Consider the following 16,623-nt stretch of genomic DNA (forward strand, 5'->3'; position numbering starts at 1 on the left):
TCATCTACAACCCCACAGCACTAGTCACCACTGAGCATGTACATAAAGTGCAGCACAGATTCATCTCACCCCACAGCACTGGTCACTACGGAGCATGTACATAAAGTGCAGCACAGATTCATCTCATCTACAACTCCACAGCACTGGTCACTACTGAGCATGTACATAAAGTGCAGCACAGATTCATCTCCACTACAACTCCACAGCACTGGTCACTACTGAGCATGTACATAAAGTGCAGCACAGATTCATCTCCACTACATCTCCACAGCACTGGTCACTACTGAGCATGTACATAAAGTGCAGCACAGATTCATCTCCACTACAACTCCACAGCACTGGTCACTACTGAGCATGTACATAAAGTGTAGCACAGATTCATCTCCACTACAACTCCACAGCACTGATCACTACTGAGCATGTTCATAAAGTGCAGCACAGATTCATCTCCACTACAACTCCACAGCACTGGTCACTACTGAGCATGTACATAAAGTGCAGTATAGATTCATCTCATCTACAACTCCACAGCATTGGTCACTACTGAGCATGTACATAAAGTGCAGCGCAGATTCATCCAAACTAAAAGCCAATATCCTCAGGTCAGGAATAGCGTTGAATGAACGTATCTGATAAGGTGTTAACTGTGCATGCTCGGGTGCTAAAAGAGTGACTTCGGTGTGCTCCAAAAATATGTTTGTTTCGACGCAGCTGCATGTCTCGCGGCTGTTTGACAGATGTAACACATGCAGGGATTGCCTAACAAACTGGGACTCCCCACATGAGTTGAGACTGTCGAAATATTGTGAGACATGCAGCCACGGGGACGCGAACATATTTTTTTTTTAATACACCGAAGTCACTCAGTTGGCACCCAAGCATGCTGTCATAACACCTTATCAGAACACGCTCGCTCTTCTCTAATCAGGAACAGAACAGACATTTATAGGACATGTCCCAACTTTCCAAAATTTTTATGAAAACATTTACCGCACATCCTGCATTGTACTACTGAGCCCAATTTATTATATATTTTAGGAGTCAGTCTATTTTACACCGACTGCACCAAAATGGCCACTGACTCCACAGTCCTGCTTTGGATATAGGATAATGTCCACAGTTGGTATAATGCCCTTTAAGGCATTATCACATTTTCATTATATGTTTGAGTCATTGACGTATACCTCTAATGTAAGGCCAGGTTCCCCAGAGGGTGTCTTACGAAAAGAAAATACAACACCGCTTTCTTTTTCTAAAATGTGATGTCAACTTGAACTTAAACTGGCTTCACTCTTATAAAAGTTACATGGAAGGTACAGCACCTCCTGGAGAGAAGCAAAATTACTATGCCAATATGAAATCAGCTACCATTGCTCCATCAGGATAACCCAGTGGTTACCCCTGCCCAGTACGAATCGGGGTCATCTGAAGCATCGCATGCTGAATAAAAGCAATTGTGTAAAAAGCACAATCTTTACTCTGGAGATGGCGTGTACAGTTTGCTCGCAGAGCACCATACGCATGCTATGCAATGATTGCGCATTGGCATGATCCTAGGCCGGTGCCACCAAAGAGAAATGACAGCACGTGCTTATACCATTCATGGTGCTTGTCTATATGGTCTGTTCTGGTTCGAGTCGCCGCGGCCTGTTTGGTAGGTATTCCTATATATGTTGCGGCTGTCGAACAGCAGCGAGACATGCAGCTATGGCCGATTTGTAGATTACATAGCACTCACCTTAACCAAAACAAGTTTCCTTTAAAACTACCAGAAAATCCATTAGACATGCAAATCCATAACTCCAGTAAAGCCACGAGCTTTGCCTGTTTCACGTAAGCAGCAGGAGCATTTCCATATCTACTCCGCTTTCACAACGTCACACAGTGCTGATAGTCTGTTGTCCAAAATTGTAACTTATGTAGGATTCAATAAGGGAAAAACAGATCACGCCTCCATCACTAGCACTGGAACATACATTACCCCTATCACATGAAGACAAGCAGTCAGAAATCGTGGGGGCTGCAATTCATTTCCGAGCTACGATGCAATGGGAGGTGTTGGGCGCTCGCCATCCTGATACCGAGCTGAGCCGATACACTGCGCCGAAGCCTCCTGTATTAGGTTTCCTAATATATATTCCAGCGCAGCTCAAAATCATCACTCGTTATTTATGCTCCGATATATTAAACCCTTCAATCTGTCGCTCGTGTATAAGGGCACAATGGCAGGAATGGAATACTATGCAGCTTATTCCGTGCAATGTCCTAAAATGACCTTCCACATAATGCTGGTGCTGTTGGGGCCAGCTCCCATTTCAGAGGACTAGATTTATTTTGTTCTGGACACTTTAGACAGCCCAACAAGATCATAAATATCATGTACACCCAAGATTATTGCTAGCAGCTGCTCTGCAGGCCCCAGAAAACAAAGTGGTATTATACAGGTCAGATGCAGCATGAATATTCCATATGGACGGTAACGCCATGATCAGCCTCACTGCCTCTGGGAAATCGTTTTTAATCTATAGAGCAAAGCAGGCGCTGCTACTAATCAGCCATGTGTTTTCTTGGAGCAGACAGTGGATGGAGTGGGATGTTGCTTTCCTAGTGCTAGTAACACTCTATTCTAGCGTTAGACCCTCACTCATCAGATACTTGGGGCATATCCAAGCTATATACCATCAATGGTTCCCTCTATATGAGGCATTTCTGACTTCTTCAGTTCCTCCCCTGACGTAAAGATGAAGCGGGCAGTTTTTATTTTATTTTTTTGCTATCATATTAGAATAAAGGGATTGTGACGTAAATCAACACATATCGGGGTACATGATAAAGTAACATACGGTGCACTCATTGGCTATATCCCTGCTGCCAACAGCAAGTGGTCTCGCCAACCTTTGTTTGCTGCCATTCAGTGATGACTTTCTGATAACCCCAATAAGACTGCTGCAGCCAATCATCGGTCTAAGCGGTGATGTTAGCATTTTCAGCTAGTGGCTGCTGAAGCCGAGGATTGGGTGCAGTGGTTAGGCTCGGGTAATGGGAATGTCATCACTGGCAGACAGTTCACAGAAACCTGCAGGATCGCTGGAGCAGACAAATTCATTTAGAATTCTATCATGTCCATAGAATTTTCACCGTCACCTGGAAAGTGACGTGTCTCTACGCGCAGTGGTCCTAGTAGACTGTGTAAGAGTGCACATTTATTTGCTCACCTCAACCTCTGCTACTGTAGGCTCCTTGTTGAAGCACATGTTCATGACGTTCCTTGCTGTCCGAAAGAAGGTGGTTAGCGACATCGACCTTCCCTGTAAGGAGAGAAAAATAAATGAGAATCTCAGATAGTAATGGCAACATCTAAAAAATCTACCATCCCTTTGTGCAAAGATCGTGGATGGTCGCAAAAACACAAAGTAGAAAATATACCAATCCCAGAATACTTTGGATTGTTCCCATTCAGTCCCATATTACAATCAAAACTATGAAAAACATTTAAAAAATATTCTATGACGTCCAGCGTTGTGGAGCTAGTTTTGGGTGGAGTTGGAAAACTACTTCAGCTTCAAAAACAAAAACTTTGGCTCAAATATTCCCAGCCCTGATGATGAGCCATGAGGTCAGTCACTCTCGCCCATTCTTTGTGGAGGTTGAAAGGATCACATTTTTGATCTATAGATCTATACAGAAGTAAAATACACTGCTCAAAAAAAATAAAGGGAACACTAAAATACCACATCCTAGATATCTCTGAATTAAATAATCCAGTTGCAAATTTTTATTCATTGCATAGTGGAATGTGTTCAGAATAATAAAACATAATTATCAATGTAAATCAAGATGAATGTCCCATGGAGGACTGGATTTGGAATGATACTCAAAATCAAAGTGGAAAATTAAATTACAGGCTGATCCAACTTCAGTGGAAATGCCTCATGACAAGGAAAAGATGCTCAGTATTGTGTGTGGCCTCCACGTGCCTGTATGACCTCCCTACTGTACAACACCTGGGCATGCTCCTGATGAGGGATCTCCTCCCACACCTGGACAAAAGCATCTGCCAACTCCTGGACAGTCTGTGGTGCAACGTGACGTTGGTGGATGGAGCGAGACATGATGTCCCAGATGTGCTAAATCGTATTCAGGTCTGGGGATGGTAAGGCCAGTCAATAGCTTCAATGTCTTCATCTTGCAGGAACTGCTGACACTCCAGCCACATGGGGTCTGGCATTGTCCTGCATTAGGAGGAACCCAGGGACAACCGCAGCAGCATACGGTCTCACAAGGGGTCTGGGTAACTCATCTCGGTACCTAATGGTAGTCCGGCTACTTCTGGCGAGCACATGGAGGGCTGTGCAGCCCTACCAAAGAAACGCCACCCCACACTATTACTGACCCACTGCCAAACCAGTCATGCTGAAGGATGTTGCAGGCAGCAGATCACTCTCCACAGCATCTCCAGACTCTGTCATATCTGTCACATGTGCTCAGTGTGAACCTGCTTTCATCTGTGAAGAGCACAGGGCACTAGTGGCGAATTTGCCAATTCTGGTGTTCTGTGGCAAATGCCAAGCGTCCTGCATGGTGATAGGCTATGAGCACAACCCCCAACTGTGGATGTCAGCCCCTCAGACCATCCTCATGGAGTCAGTTTCTAACAGTTTGTGCAGACACATGCACATTTGTGGCCTGCTGGAGGTCATTTTGCAGGGCTCTGGTAGTGCTCCTCCTGTTCCTCCTTGCACAAAGGCTGAGGTAGCGGTCCTGCTGCTGGGTTGTTGCCCTCCTACAGCCCCCTCCACGTCTCCTGGTGTACTGGTCTGTCTCCTGGTAGTGCCTCAAGCCTCTGGACACTACGCTGACAGACACAGCAAACCTTGCCACAGCTCACATTGATGTGCCATTCTGGATGACCTGCACTTCCTGAGCCACTTGTGTGGGTTGTAGAGTCCGTCTCATGCTACCACAAGCGTGAAAGCACAACCAACATTCAAAAGTGACCAAAACATCAGCCAGAAAGCATTGGTACTGAGATGTGGTCTGTGGTCCCCACCTGAAGAACCACTCCTTTATTGAGGGTGTCTTGATAATTGCCAATAATTTTCGTCTGTTGTCTATTCCATTTGCACAACAGCATGTGAAATTGATTGTTAATCAGTGTTGCTTCCTAAGTGGACAGTTTGATTTCACAGAAGTTTGATTTACTTGGAGTTATATTCTGTTGTTTAATTGCTCCCTTTATTTTTTTGAGCAGTGTATGTAAGGCGGGGTCAATGTTTTGGGACTAGCACCCCATCTGCTCTGCGTCCACGCTAGTCCTTCTAGCGATGGGATCGCATTGTTGCTGCTGACTTCACTTGCTAATAAATAAGTATGAGATGAGACCTCACTGTAAGCCAGATAACTGCTGCGGGACCTCTCCCCCACTGTCATGTCTAAAAAGTAAGAATGTCTATTGAGTCTCACCTCAGATATTTGCCAGCGGAAATGGCCCTGCCCGTATAGACAGACCACCCATTCAGATCCACTAAACTCACAGATTGGCTGCCATGCAGTTGATGTGACATCCACAACGAAGCCATTCCCAGACAACGGCAGCACCATAGACAGTCAGAGCTGAACCACAAATTGAGTAAAGCGCAGTTTGTTTGTTTTTCACAACAAACTGTAGCCTTGAATGAAGACTTTCTGAAAGGGGTCAACCCCTTTAAAGGGAATCTGTCACCAGGTTTTTGTTACCTAATCTGAGAGCAGCATAATGTAGCCACAGAGATCCTGATTCCAGCGATGTGTCACTTATTGGGTTGCTGTTATAGTTTTTATAATATTACTGTTTTATCAGCAGGAGAGTGTCACTAAAGGAAGATTAAACCTGCTACCAGGTAGTCCAAGATAATCAGGAGTTTAATATATCCTTGCCCCCCCCCCTTGGCAACTTTCTGCCTATGCACAGTGTACACAGAAAGCAGCCAATCAGTGGTGTGGGTGGGGTTACACAACTCAGCATTCAGACAAGTGCTAAATCCGAAGCAGATTAAACGGAATTTATCAAAACTATAGCAAGCTGCCCGGTAAATGACACATCACTGGAATTAGGGCCTCTGCTGCTCTCAGGTGGGGTCGCAAAAACCTTCTGACAGATGCCCTTTAAACTGGACATACACTTAAGAATGAAATTTGGCTACAATTCTGATGATCTATCAAGAAACAAGAATTGGCTTGTGAAAGGTAGTGAAGGATCTGCCAATAGTGCGGGACGTTTAGTTTTAGCTGACAAAGGACAGAAAAATCTAAGAACACAGACCAGTTAGCGCAGATAGGTGTGTAATTCTAGAGCATTAATCAACTGGAATGGTCAAAATAAGTCATTTCGATGTCTTATATTATAAGATGTCCACTAATTAGACATAAGAATAGGTCATCAATATCAGATCAATAAGGGTCAACTCCCAGCACCCGCAACGATCAGCTTTTATCAGCTCTGGTGGCGGCTGGATGTAAACTGTGTACAGAGTGAATAGCACAGAACTGCAGATCAGCTTCCAGTCAATGTGTATGCAGGGGTGCTGCTCCATTCTGTACATGGGTTACATCCGGCCATTGCCAGGGCGGATACGTTGGGGTGCTGGAAGTTGATCTAATATATAGGCGACCTATCCTGGGCTCACTCACTTCGCAGCATTGCACTGCTTTGAGAAACGATATTAAATTCGAGATATTGAAGAGTACGCGAAGCTTACATATACCACCATGAAGAACAAAAACGACACGACACATTTACAGCATAAAAGTGGATTTCATTTTCTACATAGAGCAGCAATTGTCCAGATAGCAAGTTACTACCATTGTATGTTCATATAAATAATTCATCATCGCTGCAATAAATACAAGAAATCTCTGATTAAAACTCATTTAGGAAGTAGTCCTACCTACTTGTCCTTAATGGATAGAATTACATAATTTTAGAGATTTTTTTTCATAAGTATTTTAGTTTTCTAAATATTTAATTTCACAAGCAAATAAATGTATTAATCATATAAAATGTACAGTAAAAAAAAAAAAAATCATAATTGCACACAGTATAGCCAGCAGTTTTCATTAATTTGTGGGTTCTTAAAGTGATCGGACTGAAAAATATTTGACTTTTCAGCTTATTTCCTTCATTTTACATTTTGTTTATAACACCATGGGTTCCCAAAACATAGCAGATAGGCAGGGAGTATATGGAATTTTACTTCTGCCATACTTTATCTTAAGAAGTAAAGAAAAACAGGATGTAAAATCACCACTCCTCAAAGGAACATAAACTTGGCAAGAGAACACAATAAAACTAAAATAAGGACAGAGAAGACAGTTTGCAGCTCGAACACTACTTTGTCAGTTCTTGGCGAGTGTGCCACCATATGGTGGTAATATGGAAGTAATAAATAGGAAATTAAAGGGAACATATCATGTTCCAAAAGGCTATTAATCTGCAGATATGAGCGTTAATCTGCAGGTTAATAGCATTCTAAAGCCATGTGGCCGTCGCACTGAAAGCCCTGCTGCCAGGAGAAAATTCATTATATTTCTCTTGGCAGGCTCCGGCTTTCAGTCTTAGAAGCGTGACTTTAGTCATTGCTCAGTATACAGTGAGCAGTGGCTGTATCCAAGCCCCCCCGGCACTAACAGACAGCCGGCTCAACATGGCATCAGTACAGAGTCGGCTGTCAGTCAGTGCTGGAGCATAGTTTCAGTCGCTGCTAACTATGTACTGAAGGATAGCTGAAGCCACGTCAGCGGCACCTTTATGACTGAAAGCCAGAGGCTTCCGGGAGGAAATTAACGTTATTTCTCACAGAAGCTAGGATTTCAGTGCGGCGGCTTTAGAAAGCCATTAAACTGCAAATTAACTCCAAATCTGCTGATTAATAGCATTTTAAGACATGACAGGTTCCATTTAATGATTAAAGGGGCTGTGATAATGATTTGCCCACAGCCATCACAACACTTCAATCACCATTTAAACAATACACAAAGTACACCCAGCTACGGCCTTCCTCCCGATAGTACCTCAGACGACAGCCACAGGGAATCCAACTTTTCTGCAGCAGCAAATTAACGTATACAATTTGGTTCAACATAATCAATGTTGCTTACTTTATAAATGCACTTGTGTAGGTCACCAAATAAGCTTTTATCTTCAGGTTCCTCTTCTGTGCACTCTTTTTCCTGAGCAAACAGCCTTCGTCTTCCATTTTTCAAAGGGACATCCATTTCTTTTAGCTTCCCCCGCAGGCCATTTCGGTGCACCACTCCATTAATTAATCCATTTTTGGGTTCATACCTTGGGAGCAAATGTAATCTATATGCATTCTCGGCATGTCCCTCCAGCGGACCTTTCTTTTTTTCCAGGCTCTCTTTCTCCTGCAGAACTTCTTTCTCCAGTTTCTTGTGCTCCTCGGGCGAAAGGGAATCGTAGGAGAGAAGGTACTGGCAGTAGGCCTCCTGCAGCTTTGCGAGTCGATCCTGCGCGGTTTTCGGGATGCGGAGAAGGTCAGCCAATTTGTTCCACTTCTTGAGGTCTGTCACTTGTTGCATGCCACCCATTTCATTGATGAGCTGGAAAAACTGAGCTAGATCTAACTCACAGCCTCCTGTGTAGAGGTTGTGACGGAAACAAGAAAAACATAGTTACACTCTAGCATTGGTGTCTGGATTAAAAACACATTATTCCTTCTTAATGGAAGGGCAAGACATCATAGAAATATACACGTGCTAATGCTAGGTGCCCAACAAATAAAAGCAGAGCTTAGCCAAGTATCCCAACATCTCTTTGGATTCTTGCCTGACGTCCAAGACTTCATAGTACTAGACAACCATCAGCAATACATGCAGCCAGGTGTCCAGCTCAGCTCGGTCTACAGTCTGCTTCATTTTGGCAAGTATTGCAGTTGGCAAATTCGTTTTTTAAAGGGACTTTTCAAATTATTACGCCTTCTCCCAAAGATCAAACCATAAAAAGGAGATATCCAAGATCAGAAAAACATGGCTGTTCTCTTAGAACCACACTTGTCTGCAGGTGGTGTCCAGCATTACAACTTCGCTCCACTGGAGTGAATAAAGCACAGTTGTGATACCAGACAAGTGTGGCCCTGTTTTAGGAGGAAAGTAGCCACATTCTTCTAACCTTTAAGTGGAACACCGGAAGTGACTTTTACAGTCTCATTAAAAATAAAAGGTAGGCAGTGCCATCTAAGTAGGCCATAGATGATCAAAGAACAGAAACGATTCACATCGGGCACCTCAATCCTATTCTCTACACTGGCAAAGCAGTAAAAGGTGGCGACAATATATGAATCGTTATGAAATATGTCGGGAGCAACGCCCAACATACTAGTCAGTAGGCACAAGTGTGGCCAACGGTTCGGCTAATGACAGGTAATGAAAAGACAGCCGGAAACAAGGAGGGAAAACGATCTATGATGCACATAAGAAAGGAAAAGAAAGGGTTGGCTTATATTTTCTTACCAGAGGTTCTGGCTCAGATAGTCCAACTTACCACATCCACAAAGGTCTTGACTAACATTAGAAGTGAGAGGTACCTTGACCACAGGCCTATTCTCAGAGGTGCTTGCCGGTATGTTCCCCACACCATTAGGCAGCAGAGATCAAGATACACTGAGCAGGACACACTCCAGATTATACTGAAATTGCTTCTCTTCTGAAAGATCAGCAAGATATAAGACTAATACATAACCCCCTCTGTCTGTGCATCAGCATGGTGGTGATGTATTAAAGAAATCTAATGTTAGAGATGAATCCTTTAAGCAAGGGTTCACGGGGGCTCCGGGGCCCGGTCTTCTTTCAGGGCAGAGCGCTGTGAACGATTCTTGAATGCCTAGTCGGCATATCGCCACAAAGAAACAGAGAGAGATCAGTTTTTAATAGTCTTAAAATACTTGTGGTTTCAGGTGGAACTCCACAAAGATGCACAGGGTTGTCACAAGTGAGGGGAAAGCCACAGGAATACAATCCCTGGGCCCATTTATTTACCATAGGGGAACTGGTCTGCAGATTAGGAATAGTTTTGGATCCCGTATTCCACCACTTAATTCTGTTTTGATTAAAAGGGAATCTGTCGGTAGGTTTTTGCAATCTAATTTGAGAAAAGAGTGATGTAGGGTTAGAGACCCTGATTCCAGTGAGGTGTCACTTACTGAACTGATTGTAGTTTCAATAAAATCAGTGTTTTATCATCACTAGAGGACTAGTTGTCTCGTGCCATGTAGTCCTTTCTGCTCTGTATAAGCCTGTCCACACCACTCTGTATAGTGCACACAGAAAGCGGTCAGTGGTGTAAGCGGGGTTATACAGAGCTCAGCATTCAGAGAACTGGAGCTGCAGCAGATAAAACTGGGATTTTATCAAAATTCCAGCAAGCAGCCCAGTAAAGGATACATAGTTTGAAACAAAGTCTGTCTCAACATCATGCTGCTCTCACATTTCATAGCAAAAACCAGGTGACAGATTTTCTTTAAAACAATACATGTCTATCCCACCCACTCTCTGCTCACTACATGTGCCAGCTTTACTTTCTTAGATCATACCCATAGCAAAAACTTGTGACAACCCTGAATATATACAGTGGGGAAAAAAAGTATTTAGTCAGTCAGCAATAGTGCAAGTTCCACCACTTAAAAAGATGAGAGGCGTCTGTAATTTACATCATAGGTAGACCTCAACTATGGGAGACAAACTGAGAAAAAAAAATCCAGAAAATCACATTGTCTGTTTTTTTTTCATTTTATTTGCATATTATGGTGGAAAATAAGTATTTGGTCAGAAACAAGCAATCAAGATTTCTGGCTCTCACAGACCTGTAACTTCTTCTTTAAGAGTCTCCTCTTTCCTCCACTCATTACCTGTAGTAATGGCACCTGTTTAAACTTGTTATCAGTATAAAAAGACACCTGTGCACACCCTCAAACAGTCTGACTCCAAACTCCACTATGGTGAAGACCAAAGAGCTGTCAAAGGACACCAGAAACAAAATTGTAGCCCTGCACCAGGCTGGGAAGACTGAATCTGCAATAGCCAACCAGCTTGGAGTGAAGAAATCAACTGTGGGAGCAATAATTAGAAAATGGAAGACATATAAGACCACTGATAATCTCCCTCGATCTGGTGCTCCACGCAAAATCCCACCCCGTGGGGTCAGAATGATCACAAGAACGGTGAGCAAAAATCCCAGAACCACGCGGGGGGACCTAGTGAATGAACTGCAGAGAGCTGGGACCAATGTAACAAGGCCTACCATAAGTAACACACTACGCCACCATGGACTCAGATCCTGCAGTGCCAGACGTGTCCCACTGCTTAAGCCTGTACATGTCCGGGCCCGTCTGAAGTTTGCTAGAGAGCATTTGGATGATCCAGAGGAGTTTTGGGAGAATGTCCTATGGTCTGATGAAACCAAACTGGAACTGTTTGGTAGAAACACAACTTGTCGTGTTTGGAGGAAAAAGAATACTGAGTTGCATCCATCAAACACCATACCTACTGTAAAGCATGGTGGTGGAAACATCATGCTTTGGGGCTGTTTCTCTGCAAAGGGGCCAGGACGACTGATCCGGGTACATGAAAGAATGAATGGGGCCATGTATCGTGAGATTTTGAGTGCAAACCTCCTTCCATCAGCAAGGGCATTGAAGATGAAACGTGGCTGGGTCTTTCAACATGACAATGATCCAAAGCACACCGCCAGGGCAACGAAGGAGTGGCTTCGTAAGAAGCATTTCAAGGTCCTGGAGTGGCCTAGCCAGTCTCCAGATCTCAACCCTATAGAAAACCTTTGGAGGGAGTTGAAAGTCAGTGTTGCCAAGCGAAAAGCCAAAAACATCACTGCTCTAGAGGAGATCTGCATGGAGGAATGGGCCAACATACCAACAACAGTGTGTGGCAACCTTGTGAAGACTTACAGAAAACGTTTGACCTCTGTCATTGCCAACACAGGATATATCACAAAGTATTGAGATGAAATTTTGTTTCTGACCAAATACTTATTTTCCACCATAATATGCAAATAAAATGAAAAAAAAAAACAGACAATGTGATTTTCTGGATTTTTTTTTCTCAGTTTGTCTCCCATAGTTGAGGTCTACCTATGATGTAAATTACAGACACCTCTCATCTTTTTAAGTGGTGGAACTTGCACTATTGCTGACTGACTAAATACTTTTTTTCCCCACTGTATCTCATAGATATATGCATGATAGCGTCAGCATACAGAAACGTAGACACAGTTAAACATGATACTTATGAAAATCCCTTAAAGGGAGTATGTCAACCCAAAAAAATTAAATAAACCATTATGGTATGTACGGGAATTAGCCTAAATATAATCATACCTGCAGTACAGATTTCAGCAGTTTAGTTGCCAAGAAAAAAAAAAATATTTATTTTGTATCAAGGGAGTTTTGGTGAACCATTGGCATGGCATTGGTCTCAGTGCACCATTATGCCCAATCAACTCGCATATTGAGCACTGTCATCTTGATTGAGCACTTCCTGAACTCAAGAGAGTAGTTCTGCATGGATACTGCAACCACGCTCACATTGTGTCCTTGCTGCCTCCTGTCTGCAGTACAGTACCGCACAGCTGCCGCAAACAGGAGCCAGCGATGAGTGCAGCTGCAGTGTACTTGTGGAGGTGAAGAGCTGCCGATTGTCCTATCTTAATAGACAGTGCTGAACTTAATCAGCAGCTCTTCACCTCCTACATGAACACAGCAGTCATGATTGCATTTGCATTGCCAGCTCTCATTGCTGGCTCCTGTCTGCAGTTGCCATACAGGACTGTGCTGCAGATAGGAGCCTAGGAGTCAGCATGGAGAAAATAGAATAATCCTATATGAGTGTGGCTGCAAAGAGCACTAATAATCAAAATATGAATGTTATGACGCAAATTGAGGGTGTGTAATTCTACACTGAGGCCTTAGCCAAACCAAGTATAATAATATATACACACACATACTTCAATGTTTCAGATCACAAAACAAATTTAAATAGACAAAGGTAACACAAGTAAACACTTAAAATGCAGTTTTTAAATGAAGGTCTTTATTATTAAGTGAAAAAAGAAATCCAAACCTACAGGGCACTGTGAAAAAGTGATTGTCACCCCTTTAAAACATAAATTAACTATGGTTTATCACATCTTTGGGAAGCTGAGATCTAATTCCCTAGCCACATCCAGGCCTGATTACTGCTAAACCTGTATTCAATCAAGAAATCACTTAAATAGGACCTGACTGACAAAGTAAACCAAAAGATCCTGAAAAATTAGACATCATGCTGCGATCCAAAGAAATTCTCGGTGAAATGAGAAACAAAGTAATTGAGATCAATCAGTCTGTAAAACGTTATGAAGCCATTTCTAAAGCTTTGTGACTCCAGCAAAACACAGTGAAAGCCATTATCCACAAATGGCAAAAATATGGAATAGTGGTGAACCTTCCCAGGAGTGGCCACTGACCAAAATTACCCCAAGAGCGCAGTGATGACTCATCTAAAAGGTCACAAAAGACCCCACAACAACATACTGCAGAGCACACTTGCCTCAGTTAAGGTCAGTGTTCATGACTCCACCATAAGAAAGACTGTGCAAAAATGGCCTGCATAGCAGAGTTCCAAGACGAAAACCACTGCTGAGCAATAAAAACATAAAAGGCTTGTCTCAGTTTTGCCAGAAAACATCTTGATGATCCCCAAGACTTTTGGGAGAAGACTCTGTAAACTGACTAGATAAAAGTTGAACTTTTTCGAAGGTGTATGTCCCATTACATCTGGCGTAGAAGTAACACAGCATTTTAAAAAAAGGAACATCATACCAACGGTAAAATATGGTGGTGGTAGTGTAATGGTTTGGGGCGGTTTTGCTGCTTCAGGACCTGGAAGACTTGCCGTGGTAAATGGAACCATGAATTCTGCTGTCTACCCAAAAATCCTCAAGGAGAATGTCCGACCATCTGTTCATTACCTCAAGCTGAAGCGCACTTGTGTTATGCAGGAATACAATGATCCAAAACACAACAGTAATTCCACTTCTGAATGGCTTAAGAAAAACAAAATTAAGACTGGAGTGGCCTAGTCAAAATCCTGACCTTAATCCACTTGAAATGCTGTGGCATGACCTTAAAAAGTCAGCTCATGCTTGAAAACCCTCCAGTGTGGCTGAATTACAACAATTCTGCAAAGGTGAGTGAGACAAAATTCCTTCGGAGATTTGAAAAAGACTTATTACCAGTTATCGCAAACGCTTGATTGCAGTTGTTGCTGCTAAAGGTGGCCCAACCAGTTATTAGGTTTAGGGGGAAATCACTTTTTCACACAGGGCCCTGTAGGTTTGGATTTATTTTGTGCTTAATAATACGCTAGTGTGAAACTAGCCTAAAAAACAGCATTTTGTGTTTACTTGTGTTATATTTGTCTAATATTTACATTTGTTTGGTGATCTGAAACATTTAAGTGTAACAAGCATGCACAAGAATAGGACATCCGGAAGGGGGCAAACAGTTTCACACGTGTGTGTGTTTGTGTGTACAAAATTATACACGCATTTGTTTTGTTCACTATACTACAGGTATGATATTTTTTTCTTATGGGTGGTGAAGTCCTTGACACACCTGTATAAGTGGTTTAGGTGGCATTTTGGGGGTGAAAAACTCCCTTTAAAGATCAGCAATTAAGAATTTAGGACATTCGGCATGAAATTCTAAATGCCAATTAGGCAAATTTAGGAAATCAAAATCACAATGTCTTCCTTTAAATCTTCTACTAGAGACCTGCATAAATTGATGGAAATATTCAGAATGATTATGTTGCATCTTCTTTACGCTCTTTCCTGCATATTCTGAGATTTGCGCTTGAAGATCTACTTTTAGAACATGCCCCTTCTTAGCAAGAAGGATAGTGGACATTTCCACACCTAGTGTCTGTGCTGACACACACGTGCATTTGTGAGAAAATGATTCCATCCTAGTGCCTTAATAAGCACACAGTTAGGGATTGATTTTCTCATCAACCAATGCAAGAGCAGATTTCAGCAAGACATGACATTTACATATATTTCCATTAGATTGAACATGCAACTTCACAAGAAACAAAGTTGCTGGAAAAGGGATGGAAAGTCAAACCATGAACTGAAAATATGATTGAATTTGACTGTCTGATCAGGCTGTGGAAACCATCAACCACTGGGCCTTATATCGAGCCCAACATAGGTGCTTATGAAGGCACCAACATGGATTGAACCAGGTCTCAGGGTTTTAACCTTATATGACATAACTTTTTTTTTTTCCCCTACAAAAATTGCAATAAAAACACTGACAAAAGAAAGATGAGGGGGCTGTGTACCAACATGAAGCAAGAGGCTACAATTACAGCTCTGTCCACAATTAAGTAGGAATCAAAACAGATAGGCAACAAAGTCGTCACCAAATAACGTGTGAATGTTGGAGACAAAGGCACTGTGTTATGGGGGCTCCTGGAGAAAAGTAGCCCAGCCTATTGGATGGTGGAATCTGGTGAAGGACTCCCCAGAGGAACTGCAATAGCGGGGACTTGGCCCAGGGACAATGGAAAGGGTATGGAAAGTGAAACAAACATTGACCCCTTTGGTCTTGAGCTACAAAACCACATAAGGGGACTCCATCATGACCTTTTATATGGGACACTTCATTGAAAATAAAGCACCCCAGACTGGCAAGAACTTCATCGATTAGTTTTTTGACATATTACCAAACAAAGGTTTGATGTTACCAGCACAGTAATAGGTTACTCATGTATAAATCATCTTGGTACATTGCCCCCTCTGTCAATCAAACATAGACTTTGCTAAGACAAGTGTGATGAAAAGATTTGGAGAAAAAAAAGTCTTTGAGATGGTCCCAGACTAGTTGAAGTTGATATGGACAAGTTACTTGTAGTTCCTTTGTAATTTTCTCAAAATTTTCTAAATATTTTTTTTTTTTTAAAAATTGAAATAGCTAGAATAAGGAATGTCAAAAATCTGAAATGATCAATTTGTCAAAGTCAAATATGCATGAGTAAAGAAAAAATGGCGTATATTAGCATTAATGCAAACAGTTATGAATGGTTGCGTATTATGCAACGTTTGCTGACAAAGCAATCACAAAACAAAAGTGTAAACGGTACAGAGCAAAGACAAAATAAAGCAGGGCAAAAAACTGCACAAAAAACAAACAATGGAGAAACCTGGGCACCAACTAAACGCTTCAAAAGCAGGCTGAAGGATGAGATGGCACACTAAAAGCACACAGCGTCTTACACACACACACTTAAAATAAACTGAGGATATAAAATTTGGAAACGATTACAAAAGAAATCCCTGATGGAGCATAAAGTGGAGCAAGGGATAATGAAAAGGAGCAACAAAGGCAGAGTGGAGCAGTGATTGACATTCCTCCAGGACTTCGGATTTATCATTTGAAATTTCTTGGGCTTGCTGCTTCATTGAAAAATTAATTAAAGATCATACAGATAAACATGAAAAAAAATAACCACATGGAATCATGTGCGCTGGTATCAGAAGCGTAGGTTGTCTACGTAGAACATACAGACGCT

General features: G+C 42.3%; 1 protein-coding gene across 1 annotated transcript in view; it reads right to left on the reverse strand.

The window, feature by feature from the left end:
- The window catches only part of JARID2 (jumonji and AT-rich interaction domain containing 2), a 192,560-nt gene that overhangs the window by 19,346 nt on the left and 156,591 nt on the right, over positions 1 to 16,623 (reverse strand). Inside the window, exons 8-9 of the mRNA XM_073589950.1 lie at positions 8,137 to 8,633; positions 3,216 to 3,308 (exon numbers count right to left, since the gene is read on the reverse strand). Of these exons, the coding sequence (XP_073446051.1) occupies positions 3,216 to 3,308; positions 8,137 to 8,633 (590 nt within the window). The remainder of the gene's footprint in view (positions 1 to 3,215; positions 3,309 to 8,136; positions 8,634 to 16,623) is intronic.

Source organism: Dendrobates tinctorius, unplaced genomic scaffold (assembly GCF_039654945.1).
Source record: "Dendrobates tinctorius isolate UK_male_01 unplaced genomic scaffold, ASM3965494v1 ptg000115l, whole genome shotgun sequence".
NCBI classification, from domain to species: domain Eukaryota; kingdom Metazoa; phylum Chordata; class Amphibia; order Anura; family Dendrobatidae; genus Dendrobates; species Dendrobates tinctorius.